At 54.7% G+C, this 15,488-nt stretch overlaps 1 protein-coding gene across 2 annotated transcripts in view; it reads left to right on the top strand.

Annotated features, from left to right (window-relative positions):
* RPS6KA2 (ribosomal protein S6 kinase A2) overlaps positions 1 to 15,488 on the top strand; it is a 296,626-nt gene that overhangs the window by 247,229 nt on the left and 33,909 nt on the right. For both annotated transcript variants that reach the window (XM_061207550.1, XM_061207549.1), the window contains exon 11: positions 9,611 to 9,675. In XM_061207550.1, coding sequence (XP_061063533.1) covers positions 9,611 to 9,675 — 65 coding nt within the window. The remainder of the gene's footprint in view (positions 1 to 9,610; positions 9,676 to 15,488) is intronic.

Below are 15,488 nucleotides of genomic sequence, written 5' to 3' on the forward strand. Positions count from 1 at the left end.
TCCACAGTGGCTGTGCCCTCTTCCTAAGGGTGGAAGCGTTCTGGACCATTTTAGCCTCTCGATCCGGCATGGCGGCCATGTCTGGAACCATCCATTGTGGTGAGGTGTGAGGACAGCGGAACCCTCGGCAGGGGGTGCTTTTGCCCCCACCTTTCCATACATCAGTTGAAAATGTCTGTCAAAGTAAAGCACATACTCTTCATCCAAGTAACTCCACTTCTGGGATGTTTCCTAGGACGTAGTCTCACAAGTACCCAGAGACATACGGGATGTTGTTAGTGCAGGAAGGAGGGGAAGAAAGGAGCCCGCGTTTCCGCCACCGACGGACGGTTCAGGGAAGCGGGGTCCATCTACCCGGGAGGTGAGGCAGGTCTGCACCACTGGCTCAGGGCTGCGTCTCAGCCAGAAAAGAAGAGTTAAGGAAAAATAGCAAATGTCCGGAATGATCCTATTTGCCTTTTTAGAAGAGAGGGAGGGAGGTGAGCAAAGAAAATTTCTGGAAACACGCACAAGTAGCTGTTAGCAGCAAGTGTGGAGGGCCGGGTGGGGAGGTGAGCTTTTCCTTTCACCCCAGACACGTCAATAGTTTGATTCTTTAATCAATAACACACACTCGTTTTATGATTAAAAGCCAGTTTCTTAAAATTTGGTTTTGAGAGAAACACGGGATATTCAGAGACTTCTGTGTGGTGCAGGAACCCATTCTCGGCCTCGGAGCTGCCCAGACGGGCAGATGGCAAGAGTGTGGACCCGTCGGGGGCTTGGGGCCTGGCCTGCCTTCCTCTCGGCAGATACGAAGGGCCCTTTAATTAGGAAGGAGAGGGACGATGTATATGTGACCCAGAAACACACACACCTTCACGGGTTCCCTGATGCTTTCCAGGCTCTGGCGCTGGGGAAACAGTGGAGCAAAACTATGGCCCTCGTTCTCGTGGGGCCTCTAGGTTGGTAAAAGATGGGGCACACAAACGCCCCTCGGCTGCCGTGAGAAAGACTGGGGGGAGACAGACCTCAAGGGACAGGAGCCGGGGGGCCTGCTGGAACGTGGAGGGAGCACAGACATGAGCCGGGGAGGAAGCTAGCGAGGAGCCCTGAGTGGCAGCAGCAAGCAGAGGGGCGGGGATCCAGTCCCACCCAGCAGTTACTTGCTGGGCGACCTTAAGCAGATGGCCGCCCCTCTCTGTGCCTGGTTTCCTGCCCTGTGAACCGAGGGTGATAGCAGAACCTCTTCAAGGGGTTGTTAGGAAGACGTAAAGAGCTGGACCAGTGCCTGACACGTAGGAAACACTCTAGTGTGTTTGACAAATAAATGCATAAAAAAGCAGAGATAGGACTTCCCTGGTGGTGCAGTGGTTAAGAATCCGCCTGCCAATGCAGGGGACACGGGTTCGAGCCCTGGTCCAGGAAGTTCCCACATGCCGCGGAGCAACTAAGCCCGTGTGCCACAACTACTGAGCCCACGTGCCACAACTACTGAAGCCCACGCACCGCAACGAAGAGTAGCCCCCGCTCACCGCAACTAGAGAAAGCCCACAAGCAGCAATGAAGACCCAACGCAGCCAAAAAGTTAATTAATTAATGTTAAAAACAGCAGAGATAATCGGAGCGCACGGACCTGTGGGGTGGGGGAGGGCATCCGGACTCTTGACTGCATTGCTTCCCACCAACTGGACCCTTTTCTTTCTCTGCCGCTTGGACAGTTAGAGAAAGTTATCAGAGGCACAGTTACTGGTAGAGAAAGCCATCATCCTTTGCGATGCGTTTTAACATCTTGTTAAACTGCCTCTGACAGCATTGCAGAAAGGAAGAATGAATGAGGAAGGGATTGTTTGACTGTCTCTGGAAAGCCCCGCATCACTAGACAGAGAAGCACTGAAGCACCTGGCCAGGTCCTAAGTTCATGCTAGAAGCAGAACAAGAGAGAACCAGCTACAGAGAAGAGGGACCTCTCCAGCCTGTCACCCTCAGAGGAGTCCTCACGAAACTTGCCACCAGTAACTTCGCTGATGGTCAGAACTTTCCTTTCAGTACAAAGTTTTTGTTATGAAAATCCATCCGGTCTCTGCCTTGTCATTCTTGAGTGCCAGAATAAAACCCGGACCCATGTTCTATTACGAATGCATATGAGAGCATGTGTGCAAAGTACCTGCCTCCTAGGTAGGGGCATGCCACTCCACTCCTGACCGCGCTGCCCTTGGGTAGTGCCCAGGTGTGGTCTCACCTGCCTGACCTCCCCGGGGGCGGGAACTGGGATCAGGAAGGAGAAATGAAGACATCAGCTCCTTTATCCACCAAAACACACAGGAGAACAAACAACTCAGTCTCATCTCTTGCAGCGACTGAAGAATTTTGTCTTGGGAGTCACTCTTTTCTTGCAAATATCATTGCATTTGGTGGAGAGGATTGTCACAGGGGACCCGGTGACTGTGACCAAGTCGGTGGGTGGGGGGGCTGGATTTGTTCTCCGTTCCTTCTGGAAGAAGGAAATAATTTTCTAAATCTGTTTTTTGTCTTAGAATTTAACATCACAAAAATCATAGTTCTCTAACCCAAAATATTGTTGTAGTATTTAGTTTGCATACCTGATGAGAGAGAAAGATGGGTTTATCTCATTAGGTGGATAGATAACCATCAGTTAAAATATACTAGCCCAGTGGAGCCCACAGAAGCATGGAAAATGGCCCATCCACGGCCAAAGATTGCCCTTCAGATAATTTCTAAAGTGAATTATCATAAAACTTTCCAGGAGTTATGGACCATCCTGCAGCAGTATTTCATATCCTAGGATGTCCAGACTCACATAAAGAAGAAATTATAGTCGGAATTATTACTCACCCAACTTGACCCAGGTCAGCTACTAAATTTAATTGCCTGAAAATCTTTAGTCTTAAGGTGGAAATTATGTTGAGTAGATTAATCTTGGTCTGCGCAGGTAGCTAGATTAGGAGGCTGGGACTCTTCCCCCTTCTGATTGCCTTGAGCCTTGTTCTTGACCCCCCCCCCAAAAAAGTCCACTGGCCATTTGGGGAGTTCATCAATATGAGAAGGCCTCACCCAAACCCCGGTTCCTCACGTAGATCTGTGGTTTGACCACATTACCTTCAAATCAGCCCAGATCTCTGTCTTGACACTTGAACTGTTGAAGAGACCTGTCTGTGCGAATTTCCCCTCTTTATCAGGACACCGGTCATATTGGGTCCGGGGCCACCCTGCCCCAGTGTGACCTCATCCTCACTAATCACATCTGCGACGACCTCATTTCCAAGTAAGGTCACATGCTGAGGTTCTGGCGTTAGGACTTCACCGTCTGAATTTGGAGGAACACAGTTCAGCACCTCCGAGAGGGTGTCCATAGCATTTGCAGTGGAAGGGACGGCAGAGGTTCATCTGGTTGATGTCACACACTCGGCAGGTGACGAGACCGAGGTCCTCAGCCCAGATCAGCTGCCCAAGGCGGCCTGGCTGCCGAATCTAGAGCTGGCGTTTCCCCGCCCCACCCCATTGTCCCCTTAAGGTGCAGTGTCCTCACCCAAAGAGTCCGAGTCTAAGTGTGCAGCCCACCGCTGACTGCAGTGTGCACTGCTCAGTGAGGTGCCCCACGCACCTGTGGCAGGTGCTGGTGACACACAGGTAGAGGATGCTGCCGCGTGGGAAACCCAGTCATGTGGGCAAAGAGGCCAGAAATCTCGGGTAGATCCCCCCGCCTTTCCCCTGCAGACCTGAGACGCCTGAGGAGCCAGCCAGAGGGAGCCCCCTCCTCCGGGCAGGATGCCGGGGCTGAGGGGCAGGGGCAGGGCCAGGGCGGTGCTGGAGGGACAGACAGATGGAGAAGGCAGACAGGCCCCCACCCAGGCCAGGCCTGGCAGGGCTGGGCGGTCAGTGGAGGGGAGGGAGGGAATTGGTGGTTTTCCATTCCGTGAGTGGAGAGATTTTACTCTTGTCAAAAATGGAGTCAAATTTGAGTTTATTTCCACCACGGTGGCGTGTGGACCCGGCAGCTGGAAAACTGGATTATTTGGGTTTCGCACTTGATGGAAGCAGGTGCAAAATGCCCACCCAGCAGGGCTGCCTGGGACCCTTGGGTGGCATCTGCAGGCTTGTGCGTGTGCTGGGGAGGGGGCAGTGGGGGGCGTGGGTTCTGGGCCCGAGAAACGTCACAGGCGCAGTTGCAGAAGCGGAGAAGACTAGCTCGTGAGAGCACGCGTGCCCTCCAGGCGGCCTGGGTGGGGGGCTGGGAGGGCAGGGCAGGCGGAGCGGCCTGGGCCAGGCCGGGGCTGCGACGTCCCCCGGTCGGGACCCTCGGAAGGACGCGGCAAGTGGAGTGCGGCAGGCTTGTTTCTCAGAGGATCGATCGTTCTAGTCGTGAATTAGAGAAAGACCCTCCTGGGGTGTCTCTAGCTCATCCCTGTGAGCATCTGTAACTTAAGGCCTGGACATCCTGGACTCCTGGGGGCACACGGGGCAGAGGTTAGAAAGGCGTTAGACGTGCCCGTGAGCATAAAACAGCGCAGCCGGTAAACTACCGCTGATGACCGGAGAACACGTGTGGGCAGGGCCCGTCCACTCGCCCAGGGCTTCTGCTTTTCGTGTTTCCATTTTCCGTTCCGGACTTGATCTCCAGAGGGTGTGCTTTCCTGATCTGACTTCAAACACAGTCCGCTCTGGTCTCCAACCATCTCATTCCGGTCCCACGGGCATCGCTGTGACCTCTTGTAAAGGGCCAGCCTTTGACGGCTTGGTCAAGGCCGAGCAAACGCCCCAGCCCCTGGCTTGGAGCTGGTGGTCCCAAGCCAGCCCTGAGGGTGCTGCCGGGGCCCCGCCTCAGCCAGCAGGGTCCCAGAAGACACAAGCTACGCCAAGCAAAGATTTTAAACAGTAAATGAAATTTCAAGCTGATCGACAATACTTTAAGACTCTAAAAATAATGTGTAGATGATCTGTAAGTGATTGAGAAGTGAAAAAGCAGACCTAGCGTTCAAATCCTGGGTGGTTATGGACTGGCCTTTAGGAGTGTGCCGGCCCTGTGGAGTGCAAAGTATGCAAAGAAAAGAGCCAGACGTGAGTTTATTCTGAACATGCCCAAAAGAATTAGGGAGGGACTCTGTGTGACTCTCCAACAACAAAAACAAATATTTCAACAGAGTCACAAAGGGTCCAGGGATTAAACATTTCCCAAAGCTATCTGTGCACAGGAAGATTCAAGGAAAACATTTCTGGCCAATCCCCAAACCTTTGGGGGATGATTTACTGAGAAAGTGGAAGCCCGTTGATGATCAAGCCCCGGAGGAAAGGAACGGGGTCGCCTCGTTAAAAATGTGAGGTGGAAGGGCTGCAGGTACCCAGGGCCGTAGAAGAACAGGTCCCAGCCTCAGGCACAGCGCTGCGTTTTACAGCCAAGCGCCGGTGGAAGACAGTTCCAGTGGGACGCAAAACTACCCCTCAGCCAACGCGGAGAAATCCGAGACGGGGGTCCAGATACAGAGGTTCAGGAAGACAGCCCAAAAGCGATTGGAACAAAAGTAATTAAATGTTCATACGCCAGAGAATAAGCATGAATTCTTGAATCTACTGCCCCAGTGAACTCTTTCTGCGTATTTGCCTGGCCTTGGGGATCTTAATCAAGACTCGCCAAGCTGCATAGAGAGAATGCTGTTCTTCCGTTCTCCGTGTTTCTGTCCATAAGTACCTGTTCTTGTCAATTCTTCGTGAGCCCTCCTCTTGGGGACAGAGTGAGACCTGAGTGCGTTTGGTGACGATCCCACAGCAAGTCAGCCGAGATTCAGAGACAGACACAGACACAGTCTCCGGACTGTCCCAGCTCGGACCTCCGCTCACTGCTGTTTGTCAAATGTATTAAACAAAAAGGAGTTGTCCAGCACAAAGTAGACTCTTTTAACGTGTTTCAGGAGAGGATAAATAGAACTAGAATCCAGAATAATAACCCCATGTGCCCTAGGAAGGTTGACAAAGGCTTTAGAGAACTGTGTGCAGAAATTCTTTCTGTTTTACGTTTTCCCCTCTTTGGAACACCTGGAATTTTTGAGTAATAACCAAAGTGTTAATTCACTCTCGAGTGTTTGTTGAGGCATCGAAGCACGAACGTGGTGCAAAATCTCACTGCAGTGGAAGAAAGAAGATGCAGATAAAAATGTTCTGAGTAGGTGCCCGAGAAAACCCAGCTGGTACTAGCAAACAATTGTAGTTACACCAACACCTGTATTTCCTTTCTGTCTTACTTCGTTTTGATTCCTGCAGAGCATACTTGCAAATGATGAATGAGCCTGAAATGCAGTGGGTACAAAATGCAAAGTAGATTTTTCAAAGTCACACAGTCAGTGAGTCACTGTACAGGTGCCTCTACCTGGGCTCAACGTGTAAACACCAGTCTCCCACCTTTGACTAACCCACAGAGCTTCTGGCAATGCAACCAGCGTTCACCAAAAAGAGCGGGAAGAGGTACAAATCAGAGGTGGTTTTTCGTTTCTCTTTAATCCTCGTGGCCAGAAGGCTTTTTCAGTCCCGAGCTCTGGTCTTCATCAAAGGAGGCCTGCACGCAGGTGGGCACGAAGCCAGACTGTTCATTCTCGACATCTTGTTCCAGCAGCTGCTTGGGCACCTGTGGAGGACCTCTAGGTGGGGATGCCTAGGCTGAGACCAGATCTCCGGACTCAGGTCAGGGGTTTATACTGCAAGGGATGGACATGGACATCCGGAGGGTCCTCAGCGTGAGGTCCTCAATAAAACTGTTTCTCTCTACTTATAACAACGCTCCTGACACCAGACGTGTGGGGTTTTCCACACCACCTGATTCTCCACTTCTCTGCAGACACAGACTGTGTGTCCTACGATTCAGCTCAGTTCTGGCACTGACCACCCAGAGTTATCTCGGACCCCACAGGGTCAGGGTCACTCCCACCATACACCCCGTCTCCGATGCCAGTCCCAAGTGCCACGTTGTCAGTGTGCTTCCGGCCCACCTGCTGTAAACCCAGGGTTCCCAAGACCCCCTCTTCAGCTGTGATAATTCACTAGAACAGATCACAGAGCTCAGGAAAGCGCTTTAGTGAGTTTCTGTTACCAATGTATCGCAAAGGATGTTCTAAAAGGTCAGATGAACAGCCAGATGAAGAGGTGCGTAGGGTGAGGTCCGGAAGGGTCCCCAGCCCAGCCGCTTCTGTCCCTTTGGGGTTTGGGGGGAGCCACCCTCCTGGTTGTTCACCAGCCCAGAAACTCCCCTAACCCTGGTGTTCAGGTTTTGTTGGAGGTTCCATTATGTAGGTGTGATTGATTCAATCGCTGGCCGTTGGTGACTGGACTCAGTCTCAGCCCTTCTCTGCTCCCTGGGGTTGGGGCGTGTGGGCGAGTTGGTCAGAGGTGGATGAAAGTTCCAGCCCTCATCACAGGGTTGGTTCCGTCTGTAGGATCTTTCCACAGGTCACCTCATTAAGACAAATTCAGGTGTGGTTGAGAGGGGCTTATTATGAATAACAAGATAGGCCTCTTTCACGCCTGGAGCCATTTCAGGAGCCAGTGACCAAAGCCAAATATCAAAACAGGAGATGCTTCCATCATTCTTATCACTCAGGAAATCACGAGCTTAGGAGCTCTGGCCAGGAGCCCGAGACAAAGACCAAAATATATATTTCTTATTATATCCTAATGTCTCAGGAGAAAGGCCAAATTGGATACACACGTCAGGGTGGAGTTCTAGGGCGGGGAGCGGAATCTGTCTTCCCGGTCCTGCTCCTAAACTCTGGTTTGGTCCTGGGCACGTTACCCAGCCTCCTTCAGGCTGGTTCCTTATCTAGAGAGTAGGGATGGTGTCCAAGGCACTGGGTGTTGGTGGCATTTAGCGGGAGAATGCCTGTGCTGTGTCTGCCCTGTGGCACTTCCCCGTGTCCCTAGAGGGGGAAATTCCGGGTCTGACAGCTTCCTCCGTTCCTTGTTCATCCATTTGCATACCAAAGTGATAATCACCAGATCACTGGAGTCCAGCATGGTGACAAGGCCAGGGGCTCTTTCCCAGGGTGCTGGCCTGGCCAGGCTTCCCCAAGGAGTGGGAGCTAGCTGGGCCCTCGTCCACCTAGAGGCGACCCCGATGCCACAGGCAGCTTCGCGCCTCCTTTTCTGCCCATGTCACGGCTTTGACCAGGAAACAGGGCCGGAGATGACAACAGGAAGCGATGAGCCCACAACGGGCTGTGTCTCCCGGGACACCCGGTGTCCTGGGGGAGGGTCCTCCCGCTTCTCAGGCTGGACGGCGAGGCCGGGCAGGGGGCTCCGCAGTGACCACGGCGGCTCGGGGTGGCCTCGCGCTGTCCTCCACATCTTCCTGCTCCCGGCCTCCCAGCCGCCTGCCTCCCTCCCGGGGATGAGGGGGGCGGCTCGGCCTAGTAGGGCAGACGTGGGGCGAGCCTCTGAACAGGGCAGGGCTGGGCCCCAGCGCTCGGGGTGCAGAACTGGGAAGCCTGTGTGGGCCTCACGCACAACCTGGTCGATTGAGACGCAAGACCTGTTTCTCCAGACAAAGCCGGGGCAGGAGTCGCCCGGCCGAGGCCGCCTGCCACCCCTTCCCGCACCCGTGCTGCTTCCCGGCCCCTCCCTGACTCACCTTCCCATCCTGGAGAAAACGCAGACCTCATCGGGCCTTAGGGCTTGGCTGTTTGATTTTTGTTTTTTGTTTTTTTTTTAATTAATAGACTTATTTTTAGAGCCATTTTAAGTTTGCAGAAAAAATGGAAGAGAAGGTACAGCGAGTCCCCACATGCTCCGCCACCCCCTGCACGCAGTGTCCCCCGGTGTCAGCTCCTGCTGATTTGATGCGCTTGTTAGAAGGATGAAGCAGTACCGGCACGTCGTTACTACCTGAAACCCGCGGTTCACATCAGGGTTCACTCTGGGAGGGGTAGCTGCGGGCTTCAGCAAGTGCATGACGGTGTGTGTCTACCATTAGGTGTCCGAAGTCCTCTGCACGCCCTCACCCATCCCTCCCCTGGGGCTCAGGATTTCACATAAGCAACAAGGCAGGGAGAGATTAGGCAGAAGTAGCCAGCAAAGCAGCACTGTTTGTACGCAGTGTCCAGGTAACAAGAAACCTCTGTCTCGCGCAGGCCCAGGTGGACACAGGCCACCTCCGGTCTCTCTCCAGGTTCCCATCCTGCTAGAAACGGCCTCTCCAGGTCCTGGCTTCTTTCCCCTTCCCTGTAAGCCCCAGAGCAGCCTTATAAGGCTCTCTGCACTGTAGCCTCCACCCTGTCCTCGCCTGCATTTTCTCATCCTCTGGAAGGCCCGGCCTGATGCTGGCTCTAATGGAGACCGGGATGGGCCTCCACTTCCTTGCCCAGATGCCCGGGCATCCCCACACCTGCAGCAGGAGGTTCTAGCCTGCCCGCCCCCCTCTCTACCACCTCACCTGGTCACAGCTCTGCAGGGCTGAGTGGTGGCCTCTGCGGGCTGTGAGGGGGCAGCTGGCAGGAGAGGTCGCAGCTGGGGGCTCCTTCCCCCTGGAGGGTGTCAGGACCCCAGCCCCCTCCCTGCTGCGTCAGAAACTCGACAGCACTGCAGTCATGGGTTTGCTCTGACGCTCATCTCTGCTCTGTGGTCACCGCAGGTGCTGGCCTGGACGGCGTGGAGGAGATCAAGCGCCACCCTTTCTTTGTCACCATCGACTGGAACGTAAGTTGCAGGCCGGGGTCCCGACTGCACAGAAACCACAGGGAGGTGGGGCGGGGGAGTCGGCAGCTGCTGGGTACAAACCAGAGGTCAGTGTAGACCCGTCACCTGGAGGAGGGCGCTCCCTCGGGGGGTTCTGAACGCGCAGGCATTTCCCCGGCACAGACCAGGGACCACCCACCCCTTCCCTGCGGCTCCAGGCCTGGAATCCCTTCCACACTTTCCCTGTTAGAGACCAGCCAGCCTCAGTGGCCCTGCAGCCAGGCCACCTCCCTGAGGGCAGAGCAGGGGCCACCCTGGGCCCAGCAGAAGGCTGAAGGGGCCCCTCGGCCGCTCCCGGGCTGCACAGAGCTTTCAGTTTGGGGCCTCTGGGCACCCAGATTCTGCACTGCTTCCTGCCTCTAAACAGGATCACGCCCACACTCAGCAGTCCTGTAGAAGTTGCTGCAGAAAAACATTATCCAGACCGGAAAAGACAAAGCTGTTTGTGACGCTTGTTAAAGACATAAAGAAGACTTCCCTCAGGGGGCTGTCGAGATGGCGTGGGGACCACTGCAGGGGGGTAGGGGGTCCAGCCGTCGGGAGAGAGATGGGGCTCAACTCCGAATACAACAAGGAAGGAAGGGGCGTGTCAGGGGCCAGAAAGGGACTAAGAAGAAACCCCAGGGTAAGGGGCTTCCGGCTAAACCCACCGACCAGGATTCTTGCTGAGCCGGGTCAGGTGTCCAGACAAATCCAGCAGTCAGGCCTGGTGGGAAGAGCTCAGGGGCCCGAGCAGGTCGGGTCAGAGTCAGGGGACGTCGCCGGCTCCGCGCTGCCGGATGGATGGAGGACTGCGGCCCCTCCCCAGGGAGGACCCCGGGTCCCGTGCTCCCAGCCGCCTGACTGGATGCGGCGTGGAGCTGGATGCCGGCTCAGAAATTCCTGACTCTCACTTCCCCCGACCCCCGGCTGCTGGCTCTGCGGGGGAGGGTCAGGGCAGGCGGCTCCCGACGCGCCAGCCGACCACAGGGCCAGGCTCCCCGTCTGGAGGCGGCAGGCCTCCTCTGGGAGCAGGTCCTTTGGTCCTTTCCCATTGCGTAAGCACAGCTCTTAGCTTTGGGGTTTTCTTTTCCTGAGCTAGGATTTGACCAGAATGTTTACAAAGTGAAAGTCTCTCTATGCTGCAGGGGGCAGTGCCCGTGTCTGCCCGCCCCCCTCCCCGCAGAGTGTGGGGTGTCCGCGAGCCTCGGGAAGGGGTGGCACCTCGGCTCCGGTGGGTGGGCAGGCCCCGCCCCAGGTCTCACCTCTGGGGACATTTTCGCACAAACGACACGTAAAACCCGCTGCTCGCCGAGCCTCCCAGCCTCACCCCTGCAGCCTCTCCTCCGCTCTCCACCTCAGCCCAGGAAGCACTCCTCCTGGCAGCAGGGGCACTTTGCTGACGTAGTTGTCGATGCCGGTGATAGAATATGTGCGCGCAATTAGACCTGGTTTCAGAGGTAAGAGTAGAGAGAAACCTGGTGACTGGTGACGTGAGGCGCCTGGGAAAATGGGGCCAGCATCGCTGGGGCAGGGGCTGCAGTGGGAAGGGAACAGCACAGGAGGGGAAGGAAGGGAGTCCCGGCGGCCACACCGCTCAACACTAGAGCCTGGCTGGAAGGGGGGCCGTGGGCAGGTGCTGGGGAGATGCTCACCCCAGGACGGCGCCGAAGAAGCGGCTTGTCACGGGGGGGTCCAAGTCAGCTTCGTGAGGTGCGTGGAATGTTCACAGCGCAGTGGCCCTGGAACACTGCAGGCTGGGTTCCCGTGCGTTCCAGAAAGCCCAGGTCTGCGTGAGCTCTGAGCAAGAGCTGAGGTGCCCGGCCATTTAGAGCAGCCCTGGTGCACGGCTGGGCCTGGCTCTGTGGTCAGCGCAAAGTCCCTGGCTTCCCGTACCAAGAAGGTGGCACTTCTGCGTCATGTCAAAGCAATCGGGCTGGAGTTAGGTTGGGAAGTTTCTTTCATTGCTTTTAGCATTTCGTTTCATTTCATTTTGGTTTGGTTTGGTTTTTGAGAGAGACCCTTCTGATGCACTCAGACAACCTTACCTACTGTCATTTCCATGTTTACCCGAGGATGACCAAGCAGGGCCAGAGGTGTGGAAGGATCTCATTGCGTCCCTCGCTCTGGATGAAGCAGCCAGAGAGGGGGAGGAGCTCTGAGAGACCACTTTTGTGCACATTGATGTATTTAATGACTACTTGGGGCTCGCCCGTGTCAAGGTGAGCAGGTGTCCGGGACATAACGATGGAAAGACACAGCTGTCCTCAAGCTGCTTCAAGTCCGGGGGTGACCGCCGTGCAGGCGTGCCGTCATCCAGCCACGGAAGAGGCGTGCGGTGGGGCTGTCCCGTCTGGGAGGGGGTGACGCCGCAGAGATTGAGGAGGATTGACAAGGGGGGAGCGGGGGATGGGGGGAGGGAGTCCTCCCAGCAAGGATCTCCTGGGACCGCAGCCTCACTGCAGCCGCTCGGGCCCTTCGTGGGAAGATGAGCAGTCGTCCTCTCCAGCCCCGGCACGAGCTGGTCAGCCCCGTAGGGGCCGCTGGGTCCTGGCCAGCGACCGGCCCCGGCTTTAGAGAGACGCGCACGGGGTAGATTTGTCCAGATGTGCACATTCTGCTTTCGGCAGCTCAGATAACTGGAAACCACAGCGGAGGGAGACGCATTTGCAAAAACTTTTAGTACCAACAGGCCCTCCCACTGCCAGGTAGATGCTCAGAATGACAGTGACAAGGCATCTCCTTGACTATTCGACTCTACCCCAGAGCCGGCCTCAGGATCCAGCCTGGAACATATAAGGATATGATTTCACCTCTGCTTCCTTCTATGACCCAAAACTGCCAGCAGAAGTTTTTGGTTTTTTTAAGTAAATACCTCTCATCCAGCGCTTCTCCCTGGGGTCTTCGGGTTTCCTGCTGGGGCAGAGTGAGTCCGTGGACGCTGCACGTGGGGGGCACTGCCCCGTTTGTCCTGCTCTGCCATCGCCTTGTCCTCAGAGCCTAGCAATTAGCACCTGCCCAGGAGGCATCCTCCCTGAAAGCTCGCTCCCTGCGATAGGAGAAATGAAAAATTACAAGTTAATTATAGACTGAAAGCCTCTGCAGCCGGTGATGGGAGAGTCGGGCACAGAAGCTGCGTTTACTTTTCCCCTGTGGCTGGAGCAGTGCTGAGGACACAAAAATTAGCACAAACCCAAAATAAGCTTCGTCAAAGTTAATCACCTCGGGCCCCGTGAGCCGGGCTCCCCTCGCAGCGGGAATGATGCTTCCACAGCCAAGGCCCTCCCTGTAACTCTGACAACTCGTTCTTCCAGTCACTTCTATTAATACTGGGGGTAGGCTTGTGCTGTTCTTTTTCCTTTCTGAAACCCTTCCAAGCACATCACCGGTTGGCGTGTGTGAGATGGGAGGGATTCCCGGGGGGAAACTGAACCCAGGGCAGCGAGAGGAGCGTGCACCGTCCCTGGGTGACCTGGCATCGTGTGCAGAGCCCCCAAATCGCCGGCCGTGAGGTCTGGCAGGAGCAGAGTCGGGCTCTGGGCCGCAGAGGGGGGACCCCTCTGGTTTGGGTCCCGGGAGCTACCGGCCGCTGCTAGGCATCTCACCGTGCCTGGGTCCCTTCCACAGCCCACTGGAAGATTTCTGTCGATCTACTTCCAGGTTAAGCACACCAGGAGAACTCACCCTTTCAAGGAGCCGACAGGTGTCTTTGTTCAAAGACTTAGTCGCCCTTTGGCTCGGGGTTTTGTAAATCCAGCTACTGGGGTTGGAGCAGCTCACGGTGGGGTCACCAGTGGAAGCAGAGCTCTGCACCTCGCGGACCAGACGCCCCAGGTCCGCCCACGGCGCACTGCAGTCATTGAAATTCTTCCTGTTCCTCCTACTGTCCTGCCATCACCCTGCATCTCGATCTGCATCATTTCTGCGTTGCTATTTCAGGAATCATCTCTAACGGTGCCCTTTGCCTAATTGGAGCGTGTTAATTTTGAAATGCCCGGAGCCAAAAGTGCCGGCAGAAAACAGATGTTAGGTCTGTGACCCCGAACTAGCATCGGTCTTCTCTTCATTATCCAGTTGCTATTTTTATTTTGCTCCCTCTGTCCTTCCCTGGTCACCTGAAGGTCTTTTAGGTATAAGTAGAATTCGGACGCACCTGCAAACAGCATCCCAGCCTGTACGTGTGCGATGTGAAATCCGTTCCAGCAATGCTACAGCTTGCAACCTGAGATCATCATCCTGAGATCCTGGGGCAAATGCCATGATTTAAAGTGATGCCTGGTGAATTTGGTCATGAGATCCCACTTTCTTTCCATCAGTGTGGGGTCAATTGTTCCAGAGGCTCAGAAAGGGGAATCTAGGTCAGAACTACGCTGCATCTCGTCAAGCTCAAAGTCCACAAAATGCATCTGCCTGTTCATTCTCCATTTGACCCTGTGCACAGCAGCGGACATTACAGAATGGGAAGCAAGGTCACCTTTTCCCTAAATCCTCAAACCCACTCCTAGGTTTGGACACCTGGAAAGAAAGAAAAAACATGTATAAGAATAACACATATTAGCACGTTCCAAAATGTTTATCCAGTAACAGGAAGACATTGACAGGCCTTTAAGACTGCAGCAAACACAAGGGTGTATCCAAAGGGCAGGGTGACCAAACACCCCAGGTGGCCTACACAGCTCTTTGCTGCCCACTCGAAACCAGGATGAAACCGCAGCAACCGCCGGAGACAGAGAGGGTGGTGGTCTGGGGGCCAGTGGGCAGACTGTGCTCGCAGGCTCGATCTCTGCGGGGACTAGTGTCGGGGTGAAGAGGGGTCTTCGAGAGGACTTCCTGCTGCCCTCCTGCAAGCCTTGGGAAGCTTTCTTCCACGCTGTCCCTCGGGTCAGTCAGGCTCTCCGTAGCTGATGCACAGGCTTACAGAGGCGGTGTGGAAAATGCAAGGAAACACAGACATGTGCTTGCACACGTTGCCATGTGAAGCCAGAGGTTGTACACGCTGCACACGAGGTTCTGGGACTGGCTCGGTGGGCATCTGGAATTGGGATTCCGCACAGGGCGGGGTGGGGTCAGCGTGAGCCGAGCACCGTCCTGGGCGGGGAACCCCGGGTACCACGTCCTCTCTTGCTTCCCGAGTCATCACTAGATACTTCAGTTAAAAGGGTGCGATGCTCTCCACCCAAACCAAGCCCACAGCAGCTCACGGCCAGGGGACAGTCTGATTCCGATGAACTCTTCTCCTTATGGCTGAGGACTTGGAAGTCAGGGGCTGCGTCTTCTCCCAAGGGGTCAGCCTCCCAGCCAGGACCAGTGAGCTGCAGTCAACGGAGGCAAGTAGAAGAATCGGCCTGGGAGGTAGGGTGAGGAGAGGAACTGAAATGTATGAGCTTCAGCCTTCAGATGCAAAATGTCTCTCATTTGCATGAAATGACAACCAGTTCTGTGTGTGTGTGTGTGTGTGTGTGTGTGTGTATTGAGATACAATTGACATATAACATTATGTTAGGTTCACGGTTTGCAAGGCAGAAATAGAGACGCAGATGTAGAGAACAAGCATATGGACACCAAGGGGGGAAAGCGGGGGGTGGGATGAATTGGGAGATTGGGATTGACATATATACACTAATAGGTATAAAATAGATAACTAATAAGAACCTGCTGTATAAATAAATAAATTAAATTAAATTTTTAAAAAAGAGACAGCATGGGCTGTAAAAAACAAAAAACAAACCCCCCCCCCAAAAAACTTGGTCATTTGTAAGCTAAACAACAAATAAACTGTTCGAAAAAGAAAAATA

Source organism: Eubalaena glacialis, chromosome 12 (assembly GCF_028564815.1).
Source record: "Eubalaena glacialis isolate mEubGla1 chromosome 12, mEubGla1.1.hap2.+ XY, whole genome shotgun sequence".
NCBI classification, from domain to species: Eukaryota; Metazoa; Chordata; class Mammalia; order Artiodactyla; family Balaenidae; genus Eubalaena; species Eubalaena glacialis.